Raw genomic sequence first — 17,077 nt, 5'->3', positions numbered from 1 at the left:
CCACACATACATAAATGGCTAATGTCCCTAATATTAACATACAAATTATATATATATACATATATATATTATCACTACATAGCTATACATATACTTATATAAAGTACCTTTTAAGTTTAGAGAAAAAGAGTAAAATCCTNCGATGACGAATTAGAAGAAAATATGTGCCACACACACATAAATGGCTAATGTCCCTAATATTAACATACAAATTATATATATATACATTATCACTACATAGCTATACATATACTTATATAAAGTACCTTTTAAGTTTAGAGAAAAAGAGTAAAATCCTACAAAAAGAAAATGGACAAAAGACAAGAAAATTTCACAAATAAAACAGAGATGGACTTCAATATATGGAAAAATGTTCAACTTCTTAATAAGTGAAATGCAAGTTAAAACTACATTAACATACCATTTCTCACCCATCCTGTTAGCAAAGATTCAAAAGTGTGACCACTCATCCTGTTGGGAAGGCTGTAAGGACACCAATACCTCGTTCATTGCTAGAGGGAACTCAGAAAGGTACAACTGCTGTGTAAAGGAGTGTCTATATCTTTTGACCCAATAATCCCACTTTTAAGATTCTACCCTGAAGATATCCTCCAACAATACAAAAACATGCATACAGAAGATGATAAGATTATTCATTGCAGCATCATTTGTAATTGCAAAAATATTGGAACTACCTAACTGCCCCCAAATTGGAAACTGGTTGAGTAAACTGTAGTATGCACACACAGTGAAGTCTATGCAATTGTGAAAAAAGATGAGGAATATCTCTCTGAACTCATACAGAGTGATTTCCTGGATGCACTGTTAGGTGAAAAAGGCAAAGTCTAAAATAGTATGTATAGTATACTACCTTTTGTGTAAGAAAACGAGGAAATAAGAAAATATATATACATATGCTAATTTCTGCAGAGAGAGGGAGAGAAAGAAACTAGAAACCAATGAAGTTACCCACAAGGGGTTGGGAGAAGGGATACAAGAGGAAGAGATACCCCTTCGCATATACCTTTTAGAATAAAGTTGGACTTTTGGAAGCTTATTAATGTTCTACATATTCAAAAAAGAAAACAAACAAGAATAGAAAAAAATGATAGGCATCATTAACACTAGTTCACTTCAACATGTTTTAGCTTTCATAAACCTTGAAAAAAACACAGCATATAATCTCTTCCTTTTTCAGAGGCAGTTAGGGTTCACAGAGAAGCAGAAAAGCTTTCAAGTGTTTACAAAGGAAATTAGCAAGAGTCCAAGACATTCTCCTTCGATTTCCAATTCAGGATTAAATCCACCAGATAGCAGAGTTTAACTGTGAGCTCAATCTGACAGAGGAGGGGAGGAGAGAGGAAGGTAGGAGAGAGAGGAGAGAGAGGAGAGGAAAGGGGTAAAGAGGAGAGGAGAAAGAAGACAAGAAAGCTTTCAGGACCCACCATCACTATAGGAAGTGTTTCTATAAGAAGGACCAGCTTCTAAAGACAGGACCATGTGCTTTCAAGCCCCCAAATCACATCAACAACTGCAGTTCCAAGTGTGAGTTATTGTAAAACCAGAGAGATGAGATCATGCAGATGAGATCAGTGCTTATGGAAATTACCCCTCAAGTGGCTGACCTCCAACAGTCCTCATTAATATCAACAACTAGCACCATTCCTCTACCAGGGGCAGCCAGCCCAGAAGAGGGGGAGGACTCACAGCCGGTCTCCAGTTGTGGAGTGCATTTCTTGAGCTGGCTTAGGTGGAACTGAGACTCCAGACCTCCAGCTCTGCTCCCAGCGCAAAACAGAGGAGAGAATGAGAACCTAGACAGAGGAACTTACATGACTCTCCCAGTAGGAATAGCCTGTGAGGTTGCCTTCCTCACCTAAATCAGCCACGCATCGTTACAGACCCCTCGGCTGCTTCTCCTGCAAATCAACCGTTCCACAGGCAGTGGAGGACACCGCTGACTTGGCTGTGATGTTTACTATTAGTACAACAATTCAACATACAAGTGTAGTCACCTCAGTTGGAGACTTTTCGTAATAGGTGAAAAAGGCAAAAATATGGTTTTCTCCAAAAGTTTATGAGGAAATAAGAATATTTCCCTAAGGTCATAGTTTCATGAAGAGCTCTTGATTTAGAAAGCAATAGTACGATAGGAATTAACAGATACTTCTGAAAATTAAAATACAGAAGTAGTCAGGAGGCTGATAGGATAATGACCCATGAGCTGCTGTTTATAAAGGGCCAGACAAGCTACATACTTCCTGGGTCAGGAATTTTCTTTGAAATAGCCATGAATGTAAAATATTTATAATTTGTCACAATAAAGATGAAAATACTGTTCATAGAAGCACATAGAAAAAATTCTGAACATAATTTGACTTTGTTTACCCCAACTGTCAAAATTACATATAAATAAAAGAAGTAAAATCAGCTCCTTGTGACTCTATCACTCAATTCCTCCGGTAAAAAACCTGACAAAAATAGTTTCTGTACTAAAAGAAAAGTAATCATCATCAATGTCCTTACTCTGTATGATATAGAATATGGAAAGTAAGAACTTACTTCCCCGGGTTTTGAGTTTTTCAGCAATTTCACTACTGCCTCTAGCCATTCTTGTGATGACCAGAGAGCATCATCAGAATTCTGAAACCCATTCTTCCTGTTTTAATTTCAATGGGAAAAATATATATAATGTGTTTTCAACTAGTCTTGGTCTGAGTCTCACTTGAAAAATGGAGCCACAGGTTCCATTTTTAAATATTTGAGGAAAACAAGTGGTTTAAATCTCTAACAGGATTTCCAGTTCTTATCAGAAACAGTTTTCGTTTTACGGTTCTATTTTTCTTTTTGACAGCAAAAGAGACTATTCAATGATGTAGCTGTTGTTTTGACCAAAAAAACAATGGGTTAGGTTACAAGGCTCCTGGGCCAAGCATGATTTAAGTAAAACAATGCGCTGTTCATAAATGACATTTAAATAATATAATCATGACGCATGCCAAAGCCATTTTAATTTCTTAAAAAATAAAAACGACTACAGTATATTTAAAGGACTTTCGCAAATGTGATGGCAAAGGAAAAAACAAAGTCTCTGAAATGAGACACTGATTTCATAATGAAAATCATTATACCAAGAAGCTTTTGTCCACGACTCTGAAATACAATTGAGTTCAGCCGGTGAAATGATGTATTTGGGGGCGTGCCATTGCGTCAACTTCCATGAGCCACTTTGCCAGCTCAGAAGGTGAGCTGAAACCACGGGCCCGTTTCCTAGCTCCTAAGAAAATGCCAAGGCCAGGCAGAACCTTTAGTGTTTATTAACAATCACTGCATTGTGGAAATACTTGAGAGATGTTCTGGGCCCAATCTCCACATTAGGATGATGAACCGGAGGCCCAAAGAAATGAATATCGACAGTAATTCATTCATCCAGTCTGCATTTATGGCGGTGCTTACACAGTGATACGATGGCAAAAAGATTAAACACGGCCCCCACTGTCGCGGAGCTTACCTTCTAGTGCAGGAGACACACAGATAACAGGTAACCGAGATCCTTTTAAATAACGTGAAGTGTGGTAAAGAAAATGAAATGGAGTTCTATAAATGAGAGCTCCTAAGTGGGAAGGAGGGAAGGCCACTGGAGGGGAACACCACCTAAATGGTGAGAAGGAGCAGCCATGGGAGGATTCCAGGAGAAGGAAGAGCAAGCTTAAAGCCCTCAAGCACCCTGGAGCCAGGAGTGCTCCAGGGGGAGCCACGGGGGAGCCAAGACAGGGCAGCCTAAGTGAGGAGAGAGATGGAGGCCAAGGCCAGGTCACCCACTGCAGAACCCATTACAGAATTTTAAGCAAGGAAGTGACCTGATTTTAACATTTTCAAAAGATCCCTTTTATTGGGACGCCTGGATGGCTCAGTTGGTTAAGCATCTGCCTCAGGTCATGATCCCAGGGTTCTGGGATGGAGCCCCACATGGGGCTCCTTGCTCAGTGAGGAACCTGCTTCTCCCTCTGCCTGCAGCTCCCCCGCTCTCTCTCCGACAAGTAAATAAATAAAATCTTTAAAAAAAAATAAATCCCTTTTATTATATGTAGGGCCTGTATTGAAGGGGAATGGACACAGAAGCAGAGAGGCTTTCTAAAAGGAGGCCACGGGAGTTGTCCAGCTGAGCAATGACGGTGTGTGAGTGGAAGGATTTGCCAGGGGATGGAAAGTGCAGGAGAACCTCACGTTTGTTTCTGAGGCGAAGGACGGGGTTTACTTGTTGACTGTGGACTCTAACTCCCCGGTCAGATGCTACTAACTGTATACAGTATGGCTAACAGTTATTGGGCATTTACTGTATTCAAGTGCTAAAATATCTTAATTCATCTCCAAAACAGCCCCCATGAAGTGGGTACTTTATTACATATCTTACAGGTGGGAAAACAAGGCTTGGAGGAAACCAGCCCAAAGCAGGAGGCAGGATTCAGAGCCCCGGTGTGACCCCCTCCACAGCTGGCACGGTAACCATGGGGTTCTCCTGTCCCCCAAGGTGGGGTTGCCTACATCCCCACAATAGTGATCTTCATGCCTACAGCAGCTTGCAAGACTTCGTGGCCTTCAGAGAACCATGTTTTCTCTGCCCTGTGGTTCTCTGCACCTTCTAACAACTAGCAAGTGTGAGGAAGGCTCCCATACATCAAGGAGATGCAGCCCCCCCCGGGGGACGGCTTTGAAATACTGCAGGTTGGCCCTCAGCCTGGCTAGGGCTGGCCTGAGGGACCAGCGCTCCTTTTGGGAAAAAAAAAACAGACACCGAGGATTTGGAGCTTTCATTTTTTAGGACCTCTGCTAACCCCGAGCAAAGTACCTAGAATACAACTCAAATTATCTTTAAGGGATGATTTTATCATTTTATCATTCCTTAAATGGTTCAAACTAGAAAACTGATTCTGTCTTTTTATAGCACTAATATTTGACTAGCCAACATTACAATTCATAAAGCATATAAAACACTGAATTATGGGGCACTTTCTAAAATATTTTATATTATTTTATTAAATTATCCCAAAGAATATGTATCAAATTATAAAGCAACAGTCTAGTTCCTATTTTCTACTTGAAGGCAGTCATACTGAATTTTGAATACAAGCCAGAATCTTGTTTTTTAAAAATGCAGTTAAATTATGACAATCCCAAATATTTTTCACCTCCTTAAGTATAACCATTATGGTAATGTGTAAAACCTCATTTTTCTTTTTAGCATGGCACTCACTGTACCACAGAGAGCACTCAGTACCGCTTCTTAAACCTAATTATAACAGAACTTGAAAAAAGCAGCTCTTGTATTTATAGGTTTAAATATGACTGATCCACAAATATATATATGAAGAAGGATAACCTTAAATGGGCAGCTCTGTATGGGAAGAACCAATTGGTAGATCTCTGAGAATTTCAAGACTTAACCACATCCCAGGCCTGCAGGGCCTGGCTCTAATCTGAGGGAAAATACACCACTCTCTTCTTCCCCACAGCAGCACTCAGTTCATACTCAGCTCTGATTCCAATCCCTGCCTGATCTCCCTCAGTTTGTCCACTCCTGCAGCACATGGTTCCTGACTCACAACCCCCTTCCTCCCTCTCAGCCCTTGTCTGTGCCAATCCACCCCAGGGAGAGCTTTGGACCATAACCAGCTCATCCTCTTGGATCCCACATCTTACAGCTCATTCTGCTCTAACCTGACACTTCAGATTCCAACCGTTGCTGTCTCCTTCCCTATAGGAGCCCATGTTCCCCCCTTACTATTTTATCAGAAGGTCCACTGAGAGCTCTTGTACACTGGCTACACTCAATCATCTCGGCCAGTTACTGGACCTTTTCCATCCTAAGCTTATGGCTACTAACAACTAAGGACGTTGCAAAGTAAACGTATCTCATACCGATCTGAGGAAAAACATGAATTCCAGAACCAGATCACCTGGGAATAATCATGGGTAATTTATGTAACCTCTCTGTGCCTCAGTTTCCTCATCTGTAAAATGAAAATAATATCAGTACACTCACCTCCCAGGGTTTTTGTAAGAATTAAATGAAAACATAGGACACCTGGGTGGCACAGTCAGTTAAGCCGTCTGACTCTTGGTTTCAGCTCAGGTCACGATCTCAGAGCGTGAGATCAAGCCCCACATCAGGCTCCATGCTCAGTGCAGAGTCTGCTTAAGATTCTACCTCCCTGTCCCTCTGCCCCTCCCCCCATGCACACACTCGAGTGTGTTTGCGTGCGCGCGCTCTCTCTCTCTCTCAAATAAATAAATAAATAGAGACTCTTAAGGGGGAAAAAAGAACTAAACGAAAACATTTGTAAACCCTTTAAACAGGGTTAGTTATTACCATTATTACATAAAATTTAGTTTAGGATAAACAAGTCCCTCCATAATGAGGGAACTTGGAAGAAAAGCTCACATCAAAATAGTGTCTTTCAGCTTTCTAATTCTTAACTGTGGAAAAGTCAGCAAAACCACTAACAACTTGCCTCTATTTGCATTTAACCCATTCCTTCCAAAGAAGTAAATAAACAAAACACTTAGGAGTTGGGAAGTGTTGACTTGATTTTTAGATTATATTGAACAAGGGGTTATTTTTTTAGCATTTTGCATAAACCATTCTAATCCTCATGAGTTTGAGGGGCAGCAGGTATCCCAAATTGTGTAGACAGATAAACTCAGCCACACAGAGATATTGCTAGAAGTCCCCTAACAAGGAAACGTAAAACCTAGACTGTAACTTTAGGGAGCTGGCTTCTGGAGTATTTAAGGAAAACAAATTTACATTATTATTATTAAAAACGTTTTTGTTTTTGTCTAAGTATGGACATGAAACGCATGGACTCTGGGGTCAGGCAGTGAGTTCAAATCCCAGCTCTGCCACTCACTTGCTGTGTGACCCTGGGCAGGTTAATTAACTTTCTGTATCTCAGTTTCCTCATCTGTAAAAATAGGTGGGCAGCACTAACACTGTGAGCATTAAATGAGACATTAGGTTTACAGGGCTTAGAATACAGTCTGGCACATCGAAGCACTCAGCTAATGATAACTGCTGTCATTTGCAAGGGGCAGACACAACGCATATGGTGTCTGCAAACACAGGCAGCCTCTCTAGGAGTCAGAGGACAGTAACTCCCAGTGTGGCATCTTCTGAGGGACCAGCAGGGCCTCCCCATACAAACTGTGCCCTCCGAACTCCCACCTCCTTGACTTTAAGTGCACTGAGAAGGTGCCCACCCCATGACACTGCCTGTGTGTGTGTACAGAATGTCTTCCCTGAGAAGAACCACCCTGACCTCCTCCATTTCCTCAGTGGCAGAGCTGACGCCGGCGCCAACAGACCCTCCACAATTGTGCGATGAATAAATGAACACTCAGTCCTCTAGATTTTTAACTAGCTTTAAATTTCAGGTCCCTTCTTAAAATACAAACCCCTCTAGACACTAACTCCTTAACGTGTTAGCCGCAATTAGTGACTATTAGCTGCAGGAAGAATGGTGACAGCTTCCCGCGGCTTGTACTTGTAGCCCATTCCAACACCGTCTAGCCCTACAGTCACACAGCAAAGATAAACTGGTCTATACTGAAATATGATCTAGAGTGGACTCTGCCTAAACAAAAAAAAAAAAAAAGAAAGAAAGAAAGAAAGAAAAGGAAAGAGAAAAAAGGAAAGAAATTTACAAATGAAAGTATATTTCTAAAATGCTTACCTTGCCTCATAAATGAAAGGGCTTTTTCTTTTAAGTTTTCTGTCAGTTGTCTCTTTTTAGTCAGGTAATCCAAAACATAAATATTGGGAGCAAAATTTATCATGTTCTGTTCACCACAGCCATAAGGCATCCGAATCAATGAGGCTAAGCCATTGATGGAAGAACCGAGGATATCCCCTAAAAGCACAAGAGATTCAATACATTCGGCAAATACTCAATAACTGTAGCTGCTGGTGGCCAAGAGACTTCCTCTGAGTCCAGGAGGCAGCTGACACTGAAGCAATGATCACTCCACCGCTCGGAACAGAGTACAAACTTCACGTCAAGCTTTCAGAAGACTGGTCAAGTGACTGAGAACACAGTGGCACTGAACTTGTAGATTATGGGACAAATCAGACTTTAGCTCAGGTAAAGATGTGGCATACACCAGGCACAAAATACGTTTAAAAAATCATTCTGGAACAAAAATGTCAGGAACTGATCATTAGGAAACCATCATTTTTATATAGGAAAGAAATGTTTTATTAGTAGTATTCGTCACATAACTAGAACCTCACTCTGACTTCTTACTAATACACTACAAACACTTGAGAAATGATTTTTTTTTAAGGGCAAGGATTGTGGTATTTTTCGATGTATTCTCTTAGCAAAAACAAAGTAGAATTAACATGTAAAAGTATTTCAAAGAATCTCAGGATCAAAAAGGATTAGGAATATTTTTCAAAGTTACTAACATAAAATTAAACAAAATGCCTGCTTAAAAGACACCTCTACCCACATTCTAACACTCTGACTCAGGGAAATAAGTAAAACTTCAGAAATACAGAGGCTGAGTTCTAATTCTGACCCCACTGTGAGGGGCGCCTGGGTAGATCAGTCGGTTAAGCCTCTGCCTTAAGCGTCTGCCTTCGGCTCAGGTCATGATCTCGGGGTCCTGGGATGGAGCCCTGCATCGAGCTCCTTGCTCAGCAGGGAGTCTACTTCTCCCTCTGCCTGCTGCTCCCCAACGTGTGCTCTCTCTCTCACACACACACAAATAAATAAATAAAATCTTTTTTTAAAAAAATCAAACCTCAAGAGTATTTCAATAACCAAACACAGATTCATTCCAATGTAAGGAGTGATGGAATACATTTGAACTTCAAGGCTTTTCCCTTTTGTGTGTATGTACGTGTGCACACATGCATGTGTGTGTGTGCATGTGTACTGCATCCCCTTGTGTGTATGCTGCACTCCTAGCATCCCAACACTATGGGACAATTTTATTCCCCTGAGTAGAGAGCTTAGCTAATTCTTCTTAAGAAGTATACCCAAGAACTAGGAAGATCGGTAGGGGAAGAAAGGGATAAAGAAAGGGGGCATAATCAAAGGGGGTAAAGAAAGGGGAATGAAGCATGAGAGACTATGGACTATGAGAAACAAACTGAGGGCTTCAGAGGGGAGGAGGGTGGGGGAATGGGATAGGCTGGTGATGGGTAGTAAGGAGGGCACATATTGCATGGTGCACTGGGTGTTATACGCAACTAATGAATCATCGAACTTTACATCAGAAACCAGGGAGGTACTGTATGGTGACTAACATAATATAAAAACATTAAAAAAAAAAAAGAAGAAGTATACCTAAGGCTCCCAAAAAGTCCTCTATAGTGGGACTGGTTGGTTGAGTTATAATGGAAACCATTACACGTACAGATGAGATTTAAAAGAATCTCTGAAAAAGTGCTTTAGGTCCTGACATCTTGAAAACCTAACAAACTACTGAGATTCAGTAATCTTCATTAATCTAAACATTTCCTTCAGTTATTTGTGAAGCGTAGCTATATAAACAAATCGTTTGTGTGGAAGCTATAAAACAATTGATGAAAAAATACTTTTGGGTTGCCAGAAAGTGACTAGGAGAGGGTGAAGTCAGTGGGTTGCTTCCTGCTGTAACCTTCTGCACAGAGAACTGCTTTAAGCAATAGTGCTCAACCTTTGGTCATCAGAAGCACTTGTGAAACCTTTTCAAAATACGCACACCCTAGCCATAGCTCAAGAAATTCTGATTGTGTAGGCTGAAAGTACAGCTTGTGTTTTTACAAAACTCCACAGAAAATTCTGATTAGGCACCAGCAGTCAAGAGCCACAGAAGCCAGAAGCCCTGCTCTTAAAAATACTCCCTCCCGCCAGCCACATTATAGTGGGCACTGCTCCACAAAGAGCGGTTTATCCACCTGAAGCATCAGCATCAACTGGGAGCTTGCTAGAAATGCATAACCCAAGGCCCCACCCCAGGCCTATTACACCAGCATCTTCCTTTAAACGAGATCCCCACATGATTCAAAGGCACACTGTGATTAAGAACTGATCTAGGACGCTTATCTGCTATTCTTTCTATCGTACTCATCAGTTGGTACCAAATAAAAGTTTTTGCGACCTCTTCTCATTAGGACTAAATAAGAAAACACATCTATAAATACATATATACACACATGTAGTCATATACAAATAAACCAGTAGTGATGATGATATACTGTATTCTTACCAATTGCAGTGATCTGAACTCGTTCACTACCACTCACTGTGTTGGGAGGAAATGAGAAACTCAAAGTTTTCACGGGAGTTTGTAACTTATTGTCAGTCAAGTCTAACAAGATGGATTGTGAATACGACTTTTCTATTCCTTCAGCCTGTTGGAAGAAAAGGAACACAATTAAATTCATCTCTACTCATCTGTTTACAGAGAACTTTATGCAAATAATAAGATAAACATCTTGCCTACTCTGTCTGCAGTATGTGTACAATTAGATAAATAACTACTGGTTTTGATTACAATGTTTACTTTCTAGTTAAAGTAAACAAAACATTTCATGAAATGGCAAATGAAATAACAAAGGAGAAAAATGCAAAGGTGATGAGAAAAACCTTCTGAGGTAAATCCTATTATTATCCAAAAAGAGATTAAATACCTTGTCCAAACTCACACTTGACAGAGCTGGGATTTGAACCCTGGGCTATCTCATCCCAGAACACAAATGCTTATCCACTAGGCTGAGCTGTCTTTTACTGCATAATACCATCTCTAAAAAATAAATAAATAAATAAATAAATAAAAATCTACGAAATTTCTCCTAACTGTATTGAGGAACTCCAAAATTCAAAACGTACATATCAACTTGGCATGATCTAACAGGACCCCAATGTAACGTAGTTTCTAAACGTAATCGACGGCAAAAGAGATTCGCTATACGGGCATACCATAAAGCTAAAGACGAAATTGGCAATTACTTCCAAAACATACTATATATCTTTACTCACAGATAAGAAAACAATCAGACAATATCAGGAGGGGGAGGAGACGACCTACTAGATCTTGCCAACAAATTTAACCAAGAGAAAAACCACCTTCTGTCTCCTTTTCAATTACATATTTGTCTCACTTATTGGAAACTTCAAATATTTACCTTTACTAAAATCCTCTGGGTGACGGCATCAGAAGCAGTAGGTGAAATGGCTGTGACTGTGATAGGGATTTCCCCCAGATGTGTGGGCTTAACCGGGAAAAGAACAGTTGCCCCATCCTCACTGGGAACCAGAATGGTCTGCTGGTGTCCGGTGGCGTTTATTTCATTTGAAGCCATGAGAATATCAAATTTGTCATTTTTCTCAATGATGACTTTAACCTGGAAGGAAAATTATCCAAAGTTTTATATAATACATGCTCCTCAGGAAAGTGTTGGTTTATTACCACATTAAGTACTGTTAAACCCCTGAGGTTCAAGACTAGAGGAAGATGAGACGGAAATGCAGCCAAGGACAGGACGAGAGGGTACCAGGGACAACTTCATTTCTCTGTGCTCTCCTCCTCCACTCAGGATATGTGGGGAAAGGGCACTCTTCAGTTCCATTTCTAACATTAAACTCCCACTGACATTAAACCGTTACTATCCAAAGCCTTTGAGTGGGAAGGACGTGCCCAGAAAGGTTATTTCATGTCATGGTATTGCCACCAGCCTGGTTTAACTGCGTCATCCTATAGACACTGGTCCCATTTAAAAAACCTAAGACAAACAGGATGAAGTGTTATTACATCCATTGAGAATCGCTGCTAAAATTATTCCAAGGAAAGAATGACGCAGACTTTAGTCCTGAAGCATATGTTGGTTGCAAACTTTTGTAAAGTATGTCAAAGTTGCCAATCTTACCAAGAAGGGCATTTATCTAGGCCTTACATTTTATGAACTGTTTTCCATTTATTGTCTCATCTGTTTCTCAAAACATTTTCTGTAGGGATAATTATTAGTCCCATCTTACAGATGAGAAAACTACCATTAACTTATTTGCTGGTATTAGAGCAGGACATTGAATCCAGGCCTTCTGATTCCAGATCTTTTGCTCTTTACAATGTATCACTGTTGACTAGGTTAAAAAGTACAATTTAGGGGCACCTGGATAGCTCAGTGGGTTAAGTGTCTGACTTTGGCTCGGGTCATGATCTCAGGGTCCTGGGATTGAGCCCCACATCAGGTGCCTGTCCCCCTCCCTCTCCCTCTGCCCCTCCCCCCATTTGGGCTCACTGTCTCTCTCTCTCAAAAAAAAAATAAAATCTTACCCAAAAAAAAATTTTTTTTAAGTACAGTTTACAAATAACAATTTATAAATATAGTGCTTAAAGAGATTGTGGCATTTTCATATAATGAGATTAATTATCCCTACTTACTCTGAGGGCAGAAAAAAATCAATCACTTGGTCAGTACTACACTGGGCACAACACCAACAGTGGCCTAATCCTGCCTTCCAGGGAACTGACTAACTAAGGAAACATAAAGCACATGACTCAAAAAACAAAGCCTTGTTTTGAATACATGGTATTCAAAATGGAATACACTATATAAACATGGAAACAACACATAACAGAAGGGGTGAGGAAAAGCATCCTAGTTTGAAGCCAGGTCTTGAAAGGAGTAAGTTCTTGCCAACTGCAAGGAGCACAGAACGGCAGTGAGAAGAAGCAACACCTTCTAGATGCTAGGAGCACTAGGAAAAAATACAAGGAGGCAGGAAAGAGAAAGACGTGCCTCAGAGACAGCAAGGAAGTCACGTGGCTAATGTGGAAAACCTGGGCTGGAAATGAAGAAGAGAATGTATAGATGCTAATACTATCCTTAGACATTAATAAGTAGAAAAAAATCACTGACAAAGCATGTTTATTTTCAGTCTCTCAGAAATGGATAAAATGTTTAGATCCCCAGATACCCAAACATTAACATTAACATAAACCCCTGTGTGCTTTCTCCATTCTTTCCTGAAGTGTGAATGATTAATAAAACCTTTAATATATTACCTCAGTGGCATCTTTCAAATAATTGAATATGGTTACTTCCAAAGCAAATTCTTCACCTCTGATAACAGAGTAAGGAAGATTCAAAAAAATGAAAAATGGTTGGAAGGCTTGTAGCTGGAAAGAACACAATGAATACATAGTTTATTCAAGTCAAAATGCTTCACATTTCATGCAATTAAAAGCAAATCTCACAAAACCTGTGAAGCTTATAATTGCACATAGAAATATCCACTTGATTATCAATGGAAAATAAACAGCCAATTTATTCCAAGTCAATGACGATAAATTGATGTGATTTATGTTATTTAACATAGTAATCACTACATTTTATTAAGTGCCTACTAGGATCCAGGGACTTTATTTTTTAATCATTTTATTTTATTTTATTTTCATCATGATAAGTGTACTCCTTAATCCCTATCCCCTGTTTCTCCCATCCCTTATCCATCGCCCCTCTGGTAACCATGTTTGTTCTATAGTTAAGAGACTGTTTCCTGGTTGTCTATCTTTTTTTCTTTGCTCATCTTTTTTTTTTTCTTACATTCCACATATGAGTGAGATGACATGGTATTTGTCTTTCTCTGACTGACTTATTTGACTTAGCGTTATACTCTCTAGCTCCATCCATGTTGTTGCAAATGGCAAGATTTCATTCTTTTTATGACTGAATAATATTCCATTGGGTGTGTGTGTGTGTGTGTGTGTGTGTGTGTGTGTGTGTGTATCTCACATCTCCTTTATCCATTCAGCTATTGGTGGACACTTATTGGGCTGCTTCCATAGTTTTACTATTGTTGATAATGCTGCAATAAACATGGGGGTGCATGTATCCCTCTGACTAGTGTTTTTATATTTTGGGGGTAAATATCCAGTAGTGTGACTCCTAGATCATAGGGTAGTTCTAATTAATCTTTTGAGAGCCCCATACTGTTTTCCACAGTGGCTACACCAATTTTCATTCCCACCAACAGTGTAAGAGGGTTCCCCTTTCTCCACATCCTCGCCAACACTTGCTGTCTCTTGCGTTTTTAATTTTAGCCATTCTGAAAGGTCTGAGGTGATACCTCACTGTAGTTTTGATTTGTATTACCCTGATGATCAATGACGTTGAGCATCTTTTCATGTGTCTGTTGGCCATCTGTATTTTTTCTTGGGAGAAATGTCTGTTCATGTCTTCTGTTCATTTTTTAATTGGATTATTTGGTTTTGGAGTCCAGAGTTTATCAGTTCTTTATATATTTTGGATACTAAATCTTTATCAGATATGTCATTTGCAAATCTCTTCTCCCATTCAGTAGGTTGCCTTTTAGTTTTGTTGACTGTTTCCTTCACTGTGCAGAAATGTTTTACTTTGATGTAATCCCAACAGTTTATAGGTACTTTACACAAATTATTTCATTTAATCCTTACAACTCCTATGAGTTGTATATTTTACAGAAAAGAAATCTGAAGTTCAGAGATCTCTATAACTAGTACAAGGTCACATCACTAGTAAATGAAGGAGCCAGAAAAGGATCCCAGCATGTCTGATGCTAAAGCCAAGCTCCTCACCTACTATGCTGTAATGACTCCAGCAATCTGCTTTAAAGCCACTGGCCAAATCCAACAGCCCCTGTTTGAGACTCCTGTGGAAAGTCTAGATGATGTTCCGCTTACTACCTTCTAACATATACATGACCATGTACTTTCTCATTGGTGACCCAATTCTGAGACTGTTGACCAAATCCTACAGGGAAGCTGAACTACTATCCTGCCTCTGAAAATAAATCATTATTAGTTTAGGCCAATGGTTGTCACTGGCCTCTAGAAGTTTACTTAGACATCTGTGGGAGTGTCTTAGATTGTCACAATGACTGAAGGGTAGTGGGTGAAAGTCTGTGACGCTCAGGACAGTCCCAGACAATGAAGAACTGTCCCATGTCCCTCATGATTCTTGAATGTCTCTTCAGACATTTCCGTAGAGTACCTGCTTATAATGACCTGAACTTACAACCTGATTCCAACTTATATATAAACCCAAAGCATTTTTCAATACACACTGAATTTTTCACAAATACAACTATCTTGTAAATCAACAGAAGACTGCACTTTGTTTTGTTTGTAACTTTACCAAAAGTTGTTCACGGTTTCAAAGATCGACATCACCACAGGCAGTACCGCTCACGGTTGTTGAGTTGCTAAAACAGTACTTGTATATCAAACTTCACTTGCAGCTGTTGCACACAGGGTGGGTCTATGCATGGAGTCAATATTTAAAGATTTATGCCTTCTGGCCGCAGCTATGTCCAACCACTTATATAGTGTAATACATACTATCTTACTACACATTGCTTTCCTTTCATTTCTCCTGAATATTTCACTTAAGGCATCATAGTGACTTTTTGAGTATACAAGTATACCATATTTTCTATGACTTTCATTCCAGATGGTAAAGACACCATGAAAGCTTACGTCANGTGGCATCTTTCAAATAATTGAATATGGTTACTTCCAAAGCAAATTCTTCACCTCTGATAACAGAGTAAGGAAGATTCAAAAAAATGAAAAATGGTTGGAAGGCTTGTAGCTGGAAAGAACACAATGAATACATAGTTTATTCAAGTCAAAATGCTTCACATTTCATGCAATTAAAAGCAAATCTCACAAAACCTGTGAAGCTTATAATTGCACATAGAAATATCCACTTGATTATCAATGGAAAATAAACAGCCAATTTATTCCAAGTCAATGACGATAAATTGATGTGATTTATGTTATTTAACATAGTAATCACTACATTTTATTAAGTGCCTACTAGGATCCAGGGACTTTATTTTTTAATCATTTTATTTTATTTTATTTTCATCATGATAAGTGTACTCCTTAATCCCTATCCCCTGTTTCTCCCATCCCTTATCCATCGCCCCTCTGGTAACCATGTTTGTTCTATAGTTAAGAGACTGTTTCCTGGTTGTCTATCTTTTTTTCTTTGCTCATCTTTTTTTTTTTCTTACATTCCACATATGAGTGAGATGACATGGTATTTGTCTTTCTCTGACTGACTTATTTGACTTAGCGTTATACTCTCTAGCTCCATCCATGTTGTTGCAAATGGCAAGATTTCATTCTCTTTATAACTGAATAATATTCCATTGGGTGTGTGTGTGTGTGTGTGTGTATCTCACATCTCCTTTATCCATTCATCTATTGGTGGACACTTATTGGGCTTCTTCCATAGTTTTACTATTGTTGATAATGCTGCAATAAACATGGGGGTGCATGTATCCCTCTGACTAGTGTTTTTATATTTTGGGGGTAAATATCCAGTAGTGTGACTCCTAGATCATAGGGTAGTTCTAATTAATCTTTTGAGAGCCCCATACTGTTTTCCACAGTGGCTACACCAATTTTCATTCCCACCAACAGTGTAAGAGGGTTCCCCTTTCTCCACATCCTCGCCAACACTTGCTGTCTCTTGCGTTTTTAATTTTAGCCATTCTGAAAGGTCTGAGGTGATACCTCACTGTAGTTTTGATTTGTATTACCCTGATGATCAATGACGTTGAGCATCTTTTCATGTGTCTGTTGGCCATCTGTATTTTTTCTTGGGAGAAATGTCTGTTCATGTCTTCTGTTCATTTTTTAATTGGATTATTTGGTTTTGGAGTACAGAGTTTATCAGTTCTTTATATATTTTGGATACTAAATCTTTATCAGATATGTCATTTGCAAATCTCTTCTCCCATTCAGTAGGTTGCCTTTTAGTTTTGTTGACTGTTTCCTTCACTGTGCAGAAATGTTTTACTTTGATGTAATCCCAACAGTTTATAGGTACTTTACACAAATTATTTCATTTAATCCTTACAACTCCTATGAGTTGTATATTTTACAGAAAAGAAATCTGAAGTTCAGAGATCTCTATAACTAGTACAAGGTCACATCACTAGTAAATGAAGGAGCCAGAAAAGGATCCCAGCATGTCTGATGCTAAAGCCAAGCTCCTCACCTACTATGCTGTAATGACTCCAGCAATCTGCTTTAA

The 17,077-nt window shown here is 39.4% G+C and overlaps 1 protein-coding gene across 1 annotated transcript in view; it reads right to left on the bottom strand.

Moving 5' to 3' along the window:
* The window catches only part of CD109 (CD109 molecule), a gene marked incomplete at its 5' end in the record, with an annotated part of 129,029 nt that overhangs the window by 19,983 nt on the left and 91,969 nt on the right, over nucleotides 1-17,077 (bottom strand). Inside the window, 4 exons of the mRNA XM_034648275.1 lie at nucleotides 7,734-7,910; nucleotides 10,258-10,402; nucleotides 11,177-11,395; nucleotides 13,057-13,170. Of these exons, the coding sequence (XP_034504166.1) occupies nucleotides 7,734-7,910; nucleotides 10,258-10,402; nucleotides 11,177-11,395; nucleotides 13,057-13,170 (655 nt within the window). The remainder of the gene's footprint in view (nucleotides 1-7,733; nucleotides 7,911-10,257; nucleotides 10,403-11,176; nucleotides 11,396-13,056; nucleotides 13,171-17,077) is intronic.

The sequence above is a fragment of the Ailuropoda melanoleuca genome, chromosome 19, assembly GCF_002007445.2.
Source record: "Ailuropoda melanoleuca isolate Jingjing chromosome 19, ASM200744v2, whole genome shotgun sequence".
NCBI lineage: Eukaryota > Metazoa > Chordata > Mammalia > Carnivora > Ursidae > Ailuropoda > Ailuropoda melanoleuca.
The sequence above is the reverse complement of the archived record's forward strand: the minus strand, read 5'-3'. Positions and strand labels throughout refer to the sequence as shown.